General features: G+C 33.9%; 1 protein-coding gene across 1 annotated transcript in view; it reads left to right on the forward strand.

The window, feature by feature from the left end:
* The window catches only part of LOC115493890 (lipoxygenase homology domain-containing protein 1), a 189953-nt gene that overhangs the window by 60306 nt on the left and 112799 nt on the right, over positions 1-16848 (forward strand). Inside the window, exons 17-24 of the mRNA XM_072924659.1 lie at positions 531-662; positions 5367-5569; positions 8830-8919; positions 10811-10943; positions 11210-11361; positions 13630-13784; positions 16126-16184; positions 16494-16535. Of these exons, the coding sequence (XP_072780760.1) occupies positions 531-662; positions 5367-5569; positions 8830-8919; positions 10811-10943; positions 11210-11361; positions 13630-13784; positions 16126-16184; positions 16494-16535 (966 nt within the window). The remainder of the gene's footprint in view (positions 1-530; positions 663-5366; positions 5570-8829; positions 8920-10810; positions 10944-11209; positions 11362-13629; positions 13785-16125; positions 16185-16493; positions 16536-16848) is intronic.

Below are 16848 nucleotides of genomic sequence, written 5' to 3' on the forward strand. Positions count from 1 at the left end.
CAATAGAAATTCTCAACAAGGCAGTGCTTACTGGAGTCATTAAATAAAGCTAAACATTACTTTGTCACAGTCTGCAACCCTCCTGAATCTGTGTTGCTCACTAAAAGAATATAAAAAGGAGCTAATATTTTCTATGCAAGCAATAAATAGTGTTGGTCTGGCATGTTCATATTAGCAATATCAATTTACTTTTTATTATTCAAATGGCCTCTAGCAATTTTTATTTCAGCATTTCCACTCTTAAGAAAACATTTTGGGGGTGGAGAAGCTTATTTTGGGGAAAGCAGCATGTTAACAAGTCATTTTATTCCTACATCAATGTTAAATTTTTGCTTAGATTTTTAAAACATTGAATGGACTTTAATTGGTATGTCAGTTCTGTTCCCAGTTTTTGTAGCATTCTGCTAACAATAGAGAAAGGATTTTGATGTCTATTGTGTGGAACAGCTATGAGATCTGTTGTTAGCTTCTGAGAAAGAAAAAGCAAATGGCTTCTAGCTAGTGACAGATTTTACATTTCATTGTTTTAGTTGGCCGGGAAAAGCCTATGGGAACATCTGCAGCACCCAAACAAGAGAAGAAAGACTTCAGAGAATCTCAAATCCAATCAGCAGAAGCCCTGGAGCCAGTACCTCAAAGGCTTTCAACTCCCCCACCTTCAAGTAAGTGGCAGTTTACAAACCAGCTGCGGTACCTGCTTTATGCTTGTCCTCTGTGCCTGTTTGCGAAGACTTAGCTCAGGAGGGACAATGCATGGCTTTTCTAGATTATTGGATTATGCACTCAAGCATACTACATAAAATGCATTTCCATTTGCTCTTTTTCTAAAAGGAGTATTGGAATGTTGTTTATTGATAAGGCAACAATCAGCAGGTTGAGTAACTTGTTAAATAACTTCATTTTTAAAAATTAATTAGTAACCTATTGCTTGAATATTTCTGTGGAAATTAGGAGGTTGATATGGTGCAGAACCCTATCTAAAGCTCACTGACAGAATGGAATATTTCTCATTTATACTGTAACACTCATGTTTTCTGCTTTATGGTTCACTGGAGGATAGAGGAAGGTTTTGATGCATTGCATGCTAGAATTATACCTATGATTTGGCAGGTAGGAGTTAGATAAACAATGTTCTGGTCATGCTTCTAAATTCATAGTCTAGCAGATGTGTTTTTCTAGAATAAAATGCTTTCTCTTTAGCTAAAGAAGTTGCTTAAATGGTCTAAGACAAGAATTTTTGGTATATTCAGCATTCAGCATCAAACTAAGGAACTAAACAACAAAACAAAACAGGGACTGATACATCTCTTTAAGAGTGGGGATGATCATGTTTGCTTCCTGCAATTCTTATTTCAATGTACCCAAAGACCCTGACAGTCTGAATCATGTAATTTCCTTACAAAAAGCAGGTGGGGTAAATGGAACCTACAGAGCTGCAAACATCACATGGAAGCACATTCACATGGTGGAAGCATATCTGTTACTATGAAAGAGCTTTAAAGACAAGATAATATTGCAACTTCCAGTATGAGAGACATGCTTACTCAGTTACAGGCGTTCTCAAAGGCATTTATGTAGCAAATCATTCAGGTGGGTTGCTGATTTGGTTTTGAACTTGATCTTCAGATTGTTTCAAGGTGTATGTGAAAAGTTTGATTATCTGAACAAGACATCACATCTGGCATCCTTGTTCATAGAGTATAATGGGAAGTATTGAGCAAGATTTTAATTAAATTAAGTTTAACCAAAGTATTCTGGTTATAGTGAATCACTATAAATACTTAATTCTTTTTGGAAATATTTTTCCATTTTTAGCTCAAAACACCCAATTTCTAATCTGTCAGACTTGGTCTTGTATCATTGTGTCACACAGCCTTCCTGAAGTGTGGTGGTTTGTCAGCAGATATGCTGTGTCTGAAACCCATGACAACAATACACAAGCCATCAAACCTGTTTTCAAAGAAGCTGGATGTTTTTAGGGTTGGATACAAAGGATCCTTTTATAGAAGCAATATCTGCCGTGAAATTGGTTACATAGAGTCTATAGCACTTTGTAAGTAGTTTTTTCAGCATTCATAAGTATAGATTCTGCTCATGGAAAATGAAGAGAAATATCAAAGGTACTCTGTCTTTCAAATAAAATGATCATTTTTTAGTAAGACACTTTTCACTTATGTCTTTTGACATGTACAGGTGAGCCTTGAGTTTTAAACTGATATGCATAAAATTCTTAATTTCTGTTTTTCACCCAGTTAATATTTGGAAAAGGGTGATGCTTGTACTGAGTATATAATACAGCAGTGGTCTTTGCAGGCAAACTCAGAGCAGATTAACTCTTAGCCTGACCAGACCCTCCTATTTATGTCTATGTCTGCTAACTGGTAGATGAATTTTGATTTCTGTTTTAACAATTAATAATTGATTTAGGATTTATTAAACTGAAAACCATGCTACAGCATTTGAGACTTCTCCCATTGCAGTGTGAGTTCTGTGTTCCTCAAGAAACTTCTTTCACTGTACAGAGATGATGTCAGGTCCCAGCTTTAACTTAATAGCTCAGATGTCATTAGCTTCCGTGACACAAATGCAGTCTGTGACCCTGAGAAACACCTCTGTGGTTTGGTATTAACAAAGTGTATCTCTGAGAAATACTCTCTATATCCCCCACATTCCTTTCCTGTATGTCTGACATTATTAGTTGCTATGAATTTTTTCATATCTTTTGCTTAGAATGTATAAATAAAATCTGATTTCATTTCCACCTCAGTTAACATTGGAAATGATGATACACAAAGGTGTAATAAAAAATACATCCACTTTATTGCCCGAACGTCTGCTCTAGAGATTAGTTTTTCTGATGGTTCATTTTTTAAAAGTGTCACTCAAGCATATCATTTTCTCAGACAAGATAATTTTCCTTTTGTGTTACATTTAGGATAAGTAAGTAAATTTAGAAAAAAGTATTTCTGTGCAGTTGTGGAAAGGGTTGTGACTTCAACGTTCTCATGCAAGCCTAATAGAATTAATTTTTGTCACAATAGATTTACAGCATGGTGTCATGAAGTGTGTAAAATCCCATGAGTAATGCAGGGCAACCATCAAATCTTCTTTTCAGACTGGAATATTTTTAGCCTGTAGCAAATCAATGCTACTGATTTCCATTTGTAAGAAGAGACAGTAATTTATGAGGCAAAAAGCATTCCAAGCCTGTGAATTGTTTGTGCATTATTGTTCCAAGAGGTGGTAGCTGGAGGTTGAAGTAATTGTTTTGGGTAGTAACTGCCCAAATCTGGAGTTCTTGTCCTAACCACATGAAGCAACATGGCATTCCTTATGTTTCTTGAATACCTTTGCATTTTATGAACACTTTAATCTCTTTGATGTAAGAAAGTTGTAGTTTTGGATAGCTGGAAGGAAGTCTAGCTTTCAGAGTTACAAGTGAGAAGTTAGGTAGCTACAGTTGCAGAAAATTGTATAGTCAAGTTCTCAAAAATGTTTATCATACCAAAGCAATTAGTTTGCTATAGTTCTTTCTCTGAAAGTGCAAGTCACTGAAAGAGAAGTGTAATTAAGTTCTTTTTCTGGTGAACTCTGGATATTTGTCTCTTGCTTTATCATTGGAGTGTTGATTTTTCTTTTTCCTGTCAAAATAACTTGCTCTCAGTCATGATGAATAATACAATCAAACCAGCCAATATTGCCTATTCTGTATCACTATGACCAATCCAAAGTCATATTACTACTGTTAGAGGCACTGCTGTAAAAGTCATGATACTACAGTTCTGAATTTCTTAAAAATTAATTAACCAAATATTATAATCTTTGCCAATGCTAAATTTCCTCTTATTCTAGAAGTCAGTCCTTATTAATTGTAGACCTTTGTATGGATCTTAAGTCCTTTGCAATTCCTTGTGTTAATATTTCACATCAGTTTAGATATTAGTGCTAGTGGATCATAATTCAGTTTGGGGGCTTTAGTTATCATGTTGATTTAAATATAGGACAACTTGATTATCCAACTGTATAATTCCTTTTGAATACAACTTTTAAAAAAACGGGCTGCTGGTGGTGATAGCTTTTTCATCAATTGCTTTTCTGTCTGGTTTTGGTTTGATATTTTTAGTTGAGTGTTTGTTTTTTTTCCTCTGATGTAAGGGTGGTGTAATAAGTGAAGGGAAGAACTCCATCCAGAGAAATCCACTACAGTATTTTAATCAAGCAAATAAAAAAGGAAAGGACTGTAATACCACTGTATAACTTAGGCAGTACAGCAGAAACATCCACAGTGATGCATTGAAAGTTCTTCAACAATTAATATTGATGGCATATTAAAAATTCTCTTTGCAGTCACATGGAAAGTGCTCATGTGAACAATTTGGAAACCCCTGGAGGACACAGTATATTGGCAATGTGAATGTCCATATTTTCAAATTTGGGACTTACAACTGCCTCTTGTGTCCGAACAAATTATAAATTCCTGGCAGCAAGGATTACCTCTTTTGGAGAGGACTCCATGGTCATTGGAAAGTAGTGCTCCAGACATCTGATGTTTGTAAATTTCACTTTGATTAAATTACTCAAAACTAAATTCCTTTCCCCTAATAAAGTCTAATTTTTCCATATCTCCTGTGCAGAGGTGTCATTTGCTGTCTCTGCATGTACGTTTGTTTCTCTTAAAGGTAGATGGAAGATCACTGGGTTTTGCTCTAAAATGAAGCCTATATTTTACAAAATTATATTTGCTTAGCCATTAGAGCTGTGAAATTTATCCATAAAGTGCTACTGTGCTGCTGTTGTCTCATTCATGCAGAGCATGCCTTAATCCAAATGATGGCACTGCATAAGTATGGTTAAGCAAAGCTATATTGAGGTATTTTTAATTTTTTTTACAGTATTAGTTGCTATTTAATTTGAAGAAAGTTAATTTCATTATTTCTTTTTTTATTTGAAATTAAAATTGTCTGTATTCCTAGACATGTGACTCTGCTAATGATGTCCCAACACAAGGCATTAGAGGAGAAATTCGACTTGTTTCTAAATGTCAGACTAAGAAGCCAGAAATATCAATTGAATGGTCACAGTTCTGCACCATAGCATCCTTACTCTGCTCCAGAATATGTACAAAAAATATGATGATGGCGTGTGTGAGAGATAACTTGTTCTTTTCCAGCTGATTCTTGTAGCTCAACTAATCAGTACATTTTGGTCTAGACAAGAAACATAAATCAATCTTTTCAGACTATCTCACTTGCCATGAAAAAATACAATCCCCTTGCTGTTACGGCCTTCTTATGTGCTGAAGTTACAACAGCAACTGGCAGTTTCATGTCAATTTTCATCTCCCACTAACGTTCTGTATTTCACAGAGGAAATGAGAAATCCCCAAGGTGGTGAGCATCCCCTTCCTTCGGATGATGAATGGAAAGTGTCAATACTGACAGGAAATGCAGGAACTGAAGCAAGTGTCGCTCTTTGGATATATGGAGACAGAGGATTAACTGGACCAATAACTCTTGGCAAGGACAGCAGAAAGCAGCTGTTTTTTCCCATGCAGGAAGATGAATTTCAGGTAGCTAATGAAGGATAAGAACATTATTTTAATAGGTACCTTTCCAAGGATTATCCTGGCGTGTGAAAAGAAAATAATGTTTTCCTCCTATATTTACTGCATAAAATAAATCTGTATCTAATCTCCATGAATTCTGTGTTAAATCAGCTTGTTATGTATAGTAAACAACAGAGGAAATAATCTTTCTTTTAAACCGCCTCCTTCATATAGATGATCAAATGGGACAATTGCAGAAGTAAATTGATTTCTTTAAGGCAATTGATTTGAAACTAGCTTTAAAAACTATTTTGAAACAAACTATGCCTGATATACGACTTGCATATTGTTTAGGGATCTTTAGTAATTAAGTTTTCAGGCATACAGTTGTCAAAGTATAATATAAAATATATCCTGTGGAACTCATTCAATTAAAGAAGAAAACCCATTTTAGAGCTGCCATATTATAAGTGATTGAAATGCCAGAAATATTTACCTGTGGAATAACTAAAAGTCCAATGAAATCTATGAAATCCTTTATTTAAAGATAACTCCACCTCTATTTTAATAAGGAAATTATGTCTAGGTAGACTGAGAGGAAATTACCAAAGGAGCTAAAATTTCTGTTTTGCTTAAATCTCTGTCTGAGATGCATGTAACATTGCTGTCTTCAGTAACTAAAGCAGATGTTACATATTTCATGATTTTTTTCTGGACTCATCAACTCTTCTAATACAATCTTCATACAATCCAAGATTGCTACTGTCAATGACATTAATAATAATAATTCTCTCTATGAATAGGGCATAGGTAGGGAGACAACCTACCCATAACATTCATTTTCTAAGCATATAGGCTATAGATTATGACCCACAGGGAATCCTGTTCTCCTAATTAGTAACTAATTTATAAGCAATGTTGGATAATGGCATGTTTGCAACGTTAATCCATATGTTCAGAAGAGATGGACCAATTTTTCTTCTCTAAAATGGATGTGGCCCATTATGGCTGTGTGCTGCAGATATTGATCTTGTGAGAGAGCAGGATCTTTCTCTCAGCACCTGGGGCTACTCCTAGGGTTTGTTACATCACATTGACACTATAGCTCTCAGGCATGAAACAGGAAATGTCATTGAAGTGCTTTTCACTCTTTAGTCTGCAGTGGATAAATCCACAAAGAAAAAGCATATGAGTAAGAGCTCTTTTTTCTCTTTTTCCCCTTAAACTTTATCCTGTACTTGTTTAACAGAACAGGTCTTGAAATGAGGATAGGAATCTAAGACATAAAAAAAGCTACATCTTCTTCTTACCACTTCTGTCTTTGAACTTTTATGTTTTTACTGATATATTCTAGAACAGACAATACCAAATTTTATTTTTAAAGTAATCATCTTAATCATAGCTCTGGCCAGGAGTTCTAGGAAGAAAGCAGCTTCTGAAAGGCTAAAATAATCTAGCAATTAGGAATTAGTTTAAAGTTCTTTAACCTTTCATTTATCAGCAACATGTGCAACTATGAAATGTTTGAGTAGAGCTAACCTAAGAACTGAAAACCATTCAATAAGTGGCCTTCTCTTTCTTACCTTACCTTACCCTACCCATGTGAGTTTTCATTGCCTGCTTTATCATTCCTAAGACAGTGCATGAGAAAAATCAAGACTACCAGAGTGTTACTTCAGGAAGACCTATACTTGTTTTAGGAAGAAAACACGCTTGCATTCTGACTTAGTCTACCACATTTTGTTTTGTGTCGTGTTGATACATGAAATTATGTGCAACCTTTTTTCTTTGTTAACTAAAAGTCTGAAGAGGAATATATGCAGTGAGCACCAGCTCTGTGAATGAGAATACCATATCCCATATTACTTGAGAAGTAGGTTAGTTAGTTTGTTTGTTTGTTTGTGAAATGAGGGAAAGAAAATACCTCTTTTTTTTTGCATTCATACTGAATATATGCCCATACCTTACTGCTGCTTTAACTTCAAGATCTCCAGGTTACCTCCAATAAGACTACTTTTAGTGGGGAATAATTTGCAACATAAGCAAGACTATGACTCGGCAGAGGAAAGCAAAGCTATTTTCTTAAGCCAGTGTTGCAAGCCTGATGCTCACATTTGTTTGGTTAATGGAATTTGGTTGATGTAACAATACAAATTACACGTGTGAAACCCAGAGATTCTGTCTCAAACCACCATTATGAAATTCCTGTGTGCATATTAATGTTCAGGAAATCCAAAGTAGAAGTTTTTTGCATCTTTGACTAAAGCATGACAATGCTGTGACTATAACATAAAGTATTCTTACATAAAAGCACAAAGAGCCAAAAGCTGATACAAGAAATGAGGTAATTCTGGCCTCTGAAATGAGAAGAGTGATTTTTGTTAATGAAGGTAAAGAATGAGTGGATAATATACTAATAGGTGTTTCTAAGAGGATGAAGAGAATTTTTGTCCAATGCAAATAGCTTTCTGGATGTAAATGGTGGAAAGGAATAGGCTGTTACCAATATTTTATGAATAGAATTATTATTTGAGAAATAGCATAATAAAACACTCTTCCTTTCCTAAAGGTACATTATAAATTATCTAAAATTATTTATGCTTGCTTCAAATAGTGATTAAACTTCAAATGAACCCTAGATAAGTGAGGGTTCATTTAAATTTTTGAAGATAGGGTTGCAGAGAATAGTTTTATAAGTAAGAGCACACATAATGCCTGAAAAGGCAAATGAATGCAAATCATAGCATCAGAGCAAATATAGCAAATATAGCATCAGAGACTTCTGAAGTTTTGCAGATGTTCTGTCAGCCCTTGGGAGCTATTCTTTGAGGTCTCCAAAATTTTATATCCTTCATGTTGATGTATTAGGGTTTATGGTCATCTGTGCAGAATTATGAAAGATTTGTGACTTGTAGTCAGAGGATATAATTTTGTTTATAGGATGTTATTTTGTATTACTCATTTTTTTTCATGAACAGCCCTCACCAACTTTTTTTACTCTTGAAACTGAAGAGTTCAAATACCTGCCAAATCATTCTCCTGGCAAGCATTGTGACTCCAGTAGCTGTAATCTGGTCAAACTAGGACTCAGACAGTAATCTGCTTAGTCAAAACAGAAGCAATATGTTTATTGAATCATATAACCTCAAATCTGTCCATCAAATATTATCTGTTGTTTCTGAACACTGAGATACTACAGTGGTTCAGATAAATCTAGTATCAATTGCAAAGATAATGATGTAATTCTATGTAGTGATACACTGTACTGTTCTGACTTTATTCAGGTTAAAATAAACAGCATTGGGAATATCTACAAGATAAGAATTGAACTTGATGGCTTAACAAATGAGCAACCTGAGTGGAACTTGCAGCGGGTGAGATTTTACAGTGATTTTGTTCCTGTTTTATTAAATTTATGTGAAATAAAGGCCCGTCTTTTCATAAAGACATAAGTTTATGAATCAATAAATGCTGATAAAGTTCATGTCCTAAGGGATGGAAATATGCAGGATTATTTTGGAATTATTCCTAATTCCTGCAGACAATAATTTTATTGTATTGTTGTGCTTGACCAAGTTTTGCCTTTTGAAAATTTGCCATACTTTTTGATTTTTCTGTACTCTTCAGTGTGTGTTAGGGAGATTCTAGCTTTAAAAATTTGATTGCTGCTCCATGACAGCAACTTGCAAGGAATGAATAAATTTTGCTTAAAGGTAAACAAAGTAAGCTGTAACAGGCACCATAATTTCTCATAATTATGAATATTTTCAGGGGAAAAAAAAAGCTGCTGAGTTTTTTTTCAATTCGGTGAATAAATTCTGCTTCTTTATTTTGTTTTAATTCTATTTTTCTCCTGATATTTAGGAGAATATATCCTAAATAAAAAGAAAATTTATCCCCAGGCTACATTTGTTCTAAATGCTTCCTAAGGCTGACACCCATGTAAAATGTATTTCAGAACTGGGATAAGAAATTTTTGTCTGTTTCTTGTGTTGAATTTGTAAAGGAAACAAGTTTATTCTTTTTCATTTGAATAATATTAAAAAGGTTGATTTAGACAATCAGAATTAGGCAATAATAGCAGATTTTTACATTAACCCAAAGGTATTAACTGAGACTGTAGTAAAACTGAATGTAAGCATAAATATTCCACTCTCCAGCCTGGTGGTTACTAAATATTTCTTTAATATTTTGCTCCAAATTTAATAAGGTAAGCCAGGGATTTCAAAAACTTCATTTCAGATCAAGAAATAAACCATGTTGAAAGCTGTATTTTCCTGAAAAAGCAGTTAATATATGCAATTGTTATGAATCAGCAGGGGGGTCATTGCCAGTAAATATTAGAGATTAGAAATCAATGCTGCCAAACTATTTCATGTTAGAATAAATACATGCTTTGGTGTTGAAAGCAGTGTTCATTTTACTTTAAATAACATTTAAATAAGATTGCCCTTATTCCCTAAGTGTTAGAATTTGGATGCGAGTACGTGTTTTCATAATTTCTTTGCAAGGCTTATGCATATTATATGCACACTCAGAAATGCAACTGCAGAAAGATAATTTTTGATTTCCTTTTGCTAGTCAAGACCTCTAGAAAACCCCTGTAGTAAGAATTGTAATTCAAGACCAACAAAACTACTTTCCTAAAAGATAATAAAGAGTGATGTAATTATAGGAAAAAAGGCAGCTAACTTATTGTACAGCAGCAAATAACTCTAGAAATTAGAATTCTAACCATCTTAAGAATATATAGAGGGTGATGTACCAAGAGGTACCAAGGTTGTTTTTTGTTTTGCTGTAGAATAGTCAAAGATAATATAAATTGATTTAATATTCCAATATATCCTCTACTTGTCAAAGTTCAGAAGGATATAGATGATGAGTTTCATCCTATTTTCATTCTAAAATAAAAAAAATCTGTGTCCATCTTTCCACATCTTGCAAAACCTCAGTGTCATGTAACAGCAGCTACCACAAGGTTTTTAAGTCTTCAGTCCTCCAGGCAGTGTTACATAGTGGTGGTTTACTCGCTGAAACCAGACCTGATGGCATTTCAAATGGCAAACCCACAAATTTCAGCTGCAGATTTGTTTGTTGCATAGTATTGGCCAAAATAAAATTATTTTCATACTGAAATTTTGTACGCCGTATATACTGATTGCGTTACTTTTTTCTGAGATATAAAAAAAATGTACAAAAATATGTTTTGCTGTTGAGAAGCAAAGCACTGGAACTGAGTTATATTTCGAATTGCATCTCCTTCAGGTGATACTGCAACATCTAAAGAGCAAGAAAACACTGAATTTTCCAGCAAACACATGGTTATCAAAGAATTATCATGATAGAAAACTTCTGTGTGAACTTCCTGTAGTGGAAGCTGGAAAACCTATCTATCCAAGTATGTGTTTTTTATTTATATATTGTTACAGTTATATAAACAGTTATTTATATATTGGCTACCTGGTTTTCAGTGTTAATGCCAACTGAATTGCGGTCCTAGCAATCTTAAAAGTAAATAGTTTGACTGATTTCTGGCGATTATCTTCCAGAGAACTAATTGCAGACCAGACATACTGTCATTGTTATCATTAAGCTATAATAGTGACTAAAATTAGTTGTGATTACATATAACTTGAAATTTCTTATTTTGGTTATTTCTGGAAGTTGTTTTATACCATGTTTATGTCCACACCGGTGACTTGGAGCAAGCTGATACAGACTGTGCAGTTTATTTGTGTATCTATGGAAAAAGAGGAGATTCTGGTCTAAGACTTCTGCATAAAACTGGTACACCAGCGCCATTTCAGAGAGGAATGGTAAGTCTGAAAAACAATTTGCTTAGCCTTGTGAATATAGCTAAGTAATTGTATACATATTATACAGGTTCCTGATAATAGTAATAGAGCAAACCACATAAGTTTAGCTAAATAACTTTTAAAAACTAAGGAAAATATTTTTCTATTGACCCAGGATTTCATAGAATGAGTGAAAACATAGGCAGGAAAAGGGAAAGAAAAATTGTTTGAGGGCCTCACCCACAGATGGTGAGAAGAGCTGCCTATGAATTTAAAACATATAGTTTCAAAGTATGATGAGCTACAGATGGCTCCAAACAACTGTACAGAAATTGTTCTCCATGATTTCAGATCTTTGTAGATCCATTTTGTTATGCATTTCTTTTACTGCATAATAGATTGTAAAGTATTGTGATTAATACAGGACAGACTTAAAGTAATTTTTCTTTCAATTTATTACCTCCTAGCTCTTCCAAAAGTAAAATATATGACATCCTGATTATCTGCAGTATGGTTAAATTTCAGGAATTACTGAATTTAATGTTAACTCTGCTACTAGCCACCTTGTGATTTGCTATTGAGACTGTTTCTTCCTTTGTGTCTATTGTGGATTAACACTTGTATGCATAACCAGTGGTATCAAGCTGTTAGTGGAACACTTAATTGCAAAATGAAAAGCAGTACCTAAAGTGCTAAAAATAGCCATAACCCACTGGGAAGCTCTAAATGTAGCTATACTATTTAAAAATATATATGCTGCTACTAATGTATGAGAGATAAAGTTCTATTCAAATTAAAATGCAGAATTTAAGTGGAATTTTCTGGGGGGCATTATTCTAGCCAGATTGATGGTCAATTCAGCATATTATTTACACAGAGGCTAAGGGGAATGGTTCAAAGTGCACTTTGTTATGGAAATGGTGAGTAAGACAGTGGATTGTTTGGAGTGCTAGAGCAGGGACTTGGATATATTATTTTTGGCAGAGATAGTGGAATGCTGACTTGAACAACTTTATTTCATCCCTGCCACAGATATTCTGCATTATATTGAGCAAATTGCTTAAAATAAAACTTTCCTGAGTGACCAAATTTTTCATGTTTATGTATTGCTGCATAAACAGTTTAACTTCTCTGAACAACCATAGCTGTAACTGAGTTCAAATAGAATTCTGCTCTGCACACCTAGTAAGCTCTTTGAAATGCTAAATATTTCAGTAAATTAACCCCTCTGTTTCTCAGTTGAAGCATCTTTGACAGCTTTTGGCAGCAAACTCCACACTTTAACTATGTAGGTAAATTATAAATATTATGCAGAAAGCCTTTCAAAAAAGAGATGAAGCAATCGCAGAAAACCAGGGTGCTATGGGAGAAGTACAAAGGTGAAGTCACTGGGGAAATCAGTTCTATTTCACTGAGCTCTTTGGGTGGTTGCAGTAAATAATGCATAGAGACATAAAGATAATGAAGATAAAAAGAGATACTGAAATCTGTTTTCCTCCTGAGCACACTTTGAGGCAGGAGTCTTTCAGAGAGACTAGCTTGTGATCATATATTATCTATACACAAGGGATAAGTAGTCTTGCACAGGCAGTCTCAATTCTGCCATTTGCTGAGGACCGAGAACTTTACAGATATGAATTTTCCAGTGTTTTTCTTTCCTTCATTTTTTTTTATACTGAGAAGAATTATCTGGACCATTACATTTAGAGACAGAAAGCCTGTATGCTTTTTACTGGGACAGAAAATTGTCAACCTGAACCTGATCAGCTTCATGCTTCTGTGAAAATAATCTTTTCCAACTATAAGCACAGGCCTAAATGAATAACAAGGTGAAAATGCCATGTCAGATTTCAGTTTCTTTCAGTACAATGAAATGTAAGTAGAGGAGGTGAAACCAAAAAGAGAAAATTATGAGAAGGTCTGATTTAAAGTAATATCAACAAAGGAAATAACAGCTTTAAGTCTTTCTTACCTAGAGAAGAGTAATGTAAATGGCAAGACATTGAAACAATACTAAAGGGTTGTGTGCAGCATTTTGCATGATAGCTGTAAAAGCCAAGTTTTTTTTGGGATTATTACTGCATCCTTATTTTGGCTGTGCCTTCTTATTTACTGTGACACTTCATCAAAAGACATTTAACTCTTCAGAACCAAACTCATTGAATACAGTCCAGCTCTAATTAAAACCAATTGTACATTGTGGGAATTGATCAGGCTTTTAACACACTTAAGGTTTTGGACTGCCTTATTGGTGGAAAATTGCAGAGTGTTGTCTCCTCTGTCTCCCAGGTCAGTGTTTTTGAAGTGGAAGCTGTATCCCTTGGGCAGCTGCAGAAGGTGCTGTTGTGCTGTGAGGCCACTACCAAATCCCAGCATTGGTACTGCGATAAAGTCATTGTCAGAGAAGCCGAGAGCAACTCGGAATATGTTTTCAATTGTGAGAGGTAGTTTCTACAACAACATTCTTAAATATTCTTCAATATGTATTGCTAAAATTATTGTGTCAATCAATGTACTGAATGTGAGTTTTTCTGGCAAAGATATTTTTTGATTATTTCACAGTTTCATAAAATCCACCAAATTTGTTATTCCAGAACAGATTGCTTGAATTAATGTTCTGTATGATCTGTAGCAAAGGTTAAACACTTATATTGAGTCTGTGTTACTAGAATTAAGAGTACAGCCTTATCTTAGAGGATCAGTGCTGTATGTGTGATTTACCTTTCAGGAAGGAAAGATAAAGCACCTTAAATGTTCTAAATTAAGTGTATTTCTAAGTGGGAAAGAAGGTTTTCCATCCAAGATTAGCATTCACTGTCTTTACAACATGGCAGAGAGACAAGTATGATGCCTGGTACTATTTTGTAGGTGTTCCATTTAAGTTATTAAATGAGCATCTTAAAAGTCAATTGATAAATACTTCATTTTGCATTTTTAGAAAAATATGGTATTTCCACTTTTGGAGTTTCTACTTTACATTCTCTCTCATAAGAGTATGCATGACTCAAGTGAAATAAAGTGAAAACAAACAATACGACTGTGTGACAAGGCACCAGAATAAATAACATTTAATTAATAATATTTAATGAATGCATGTTGTCTAGCTATTTTGTCTGGATTTTAACGAACATGTTACATAACCTTGAACAGCTTCTTCCAGTTCTTTGTGTCACATCCTCAAAAACAAGAATAAAGATGTTTTCTTACCTTGATTAACTCTAAATCTGAGACTTTTCTTCAACCAGTAAGATGCTTATAAATAGAAGCATAAGACTGAGGATTTCCCTGAGCAGATTTGGATGCAGACCAGCTGCTGTTGCTAGCTATAGTTGCTACCTTTCTAAAAAAATATAGGTGAAATATTCTTTGTGTCATAGCTATCTCTAGTGAGCAATATGGCTTAGGAATGATAAATGGCAGGGCACTTTGCTGCGTTAATTCTGTGATAATTAGCACCAGATGTTTATTATTCTGTGATAGAGAGTGTTAAAAAGAAACAAGTGTTTCTTTATAATGTGTAACTTCTTAACAAGGAAACCCTTCTACTGAAAAGGGATTAAAATAAGTCAGTGGTGGGGATCAGGTGTAGCTTCCATGTTTGCCAAAATGTACTTGTGCTCTGTTCATGCAGGGAGAAGGTTTTTACTCTTCAGAAATCTAATTCAGTAATCTTCAGGTTCACATTTATTTTATTTTACTGAGCTATTTTCTCATCCAGAACATGAAAAAAGTTCTGTCTTTGTTCTCATTTAACCAAAGGAACATAAGCATTTTATCTGTCCTAAAGACCTGATATTAGTTTCTGAACATCCAACACTTACTCAGTTTCAATTATACAGTACTTAGTAGTAACTGATACCTTTTAGCATCAGGGATTTCAGAAGATACCTATGCCATCAGTTTTTAGCAGAAGTAATAGAAGTATGTAGTTTAGTAAGAGAAAATTTATTTCTTAGGGAGTAGCTCTTATATGAATTGGCCAAGTAACGTTTTCAAGACAAAAAAAAAAATGGAAACTTTGTAAGTTGCTCTGGGCTTTTCTTGCTCAGCTTGTATTGGAATCACAATAGGCTTCACAGGAGACTGAATGATTTAGGTCATTCCTGGAGAGTCTATGGAAGTGGACTGAGGAAATAAAAAACTACAGCTCAGGAGATTGATGCATTTCTTTTCTGGTAAAAAATGAGTTGATTTTTTACCAAGCAAGAGGAAACAAAAGCTATTGGTAATCCATGTTCTGAATGAAAATTTTCAAAATTATACATAGCCTATGGTAACATGACTAGGAAATCTAAAGAATGTTTTCTTGATTTGTCCTTTTATGAGATTTATTTACATGTCCTCAATTTAATAAGAAAGGGAATAAGAAAGAGAAGTGTATGGTTCCATCTTTGTCATAAACACTGAACTGTAGTTTTAAGAAATATTGCAATAGATACATACAAATTATACTTACCTCTCAATCCATAGTACTGAAAAAAATGTTCTTTGCTATATTCTTCTGTTTAGCTATAGAAACAAGTAAAGTAGTGCCATATGAGTCTCTTAGTCTGATGCAAGTGTATTTTACACCTACATAGCCCTTACATTTGTACAAAAGAAGTTTCTTTTTTGAGTCAAATGATTTCTACTGTAACATAAATCAAATACTAAAATTTTAGGAGTAGAGATCCATTGCTCTTAGGTGTATTCAGTATGAAATTCAGATATGGACCATTCAGTTATATGGTAATGTAAATAAAAATTGATTCCTACCTGCTTTCTTATTTTCTTTCTTATTCTTAGGTGGCTTCCATTTATGTCGCAAGGTATAACCCATTCAGAAATTGAACTGTACCCTCAAGGTAATATTTATTGTAACTTTATGGAAGTAAGAACAATAATTAGTGATCCTTTTCCTCTGAAGAAATCTGGGCAGATTTTACACTGTAAATATCAGAGTTAACTGATTTTGAAGCTTGCTTTGCTATATTTCTGAGAGAACATGATTTATATAATTGATATAGGTGATAATGAGAAAGTAGTGAAGGAACGAATGAGAAAGAGTTTTCTTTTATTGGCTAGAAAAACAATGTCTTTTTGATCTATTCTTTCAAACTTTTTCTGTAATATTAATGGAAGTATCCTTTATTAATAGATTTTTTTTTTTGCAGAGTTTAAAAAAAATCAGCAGCTGAAAATGCAAGAAGCCAATGGTAAATACTGTTCTTGTTTTCTGATTTTAATGAAGACTGTTTCTGTTTCAGAACTAATTGCTTTACACATTTGTTGCGACTTGTATTTATTTTAAAACATTAATTATAGCTAACTATTTGGACATTTCAGTAAACCCCAAACTTCATATTTTAATTTAATAAATAACTTTGTTTATGCTTTGTTTTTATTCTGTCAGTTTTCTTTCCATAATGTTATTTTTCTTTCTGCTTTGAATAATTCTTCTAGTAGTTACTGGTCATCTATCTTAATTTCAGTTTTTTATGAGCTAACATTTAAAAACATGATTCTTTC

The sequence above is a fragment of the Taeniopygia guttata genome, chromosome 2 (genome assembly GCF_048771995.1).
Source record: "Taeniopygia guttata chromosome 2, bTaeGut7.mat, whole genome shotgun sequence".
Classification (NCBI taxonomy): domain Eukaryota; kingdom Metazoa; phylum Chordata; class Aves; order Passeriformes; family Estrildidae; genus Taeniopygia; species Taeniopygia guttata.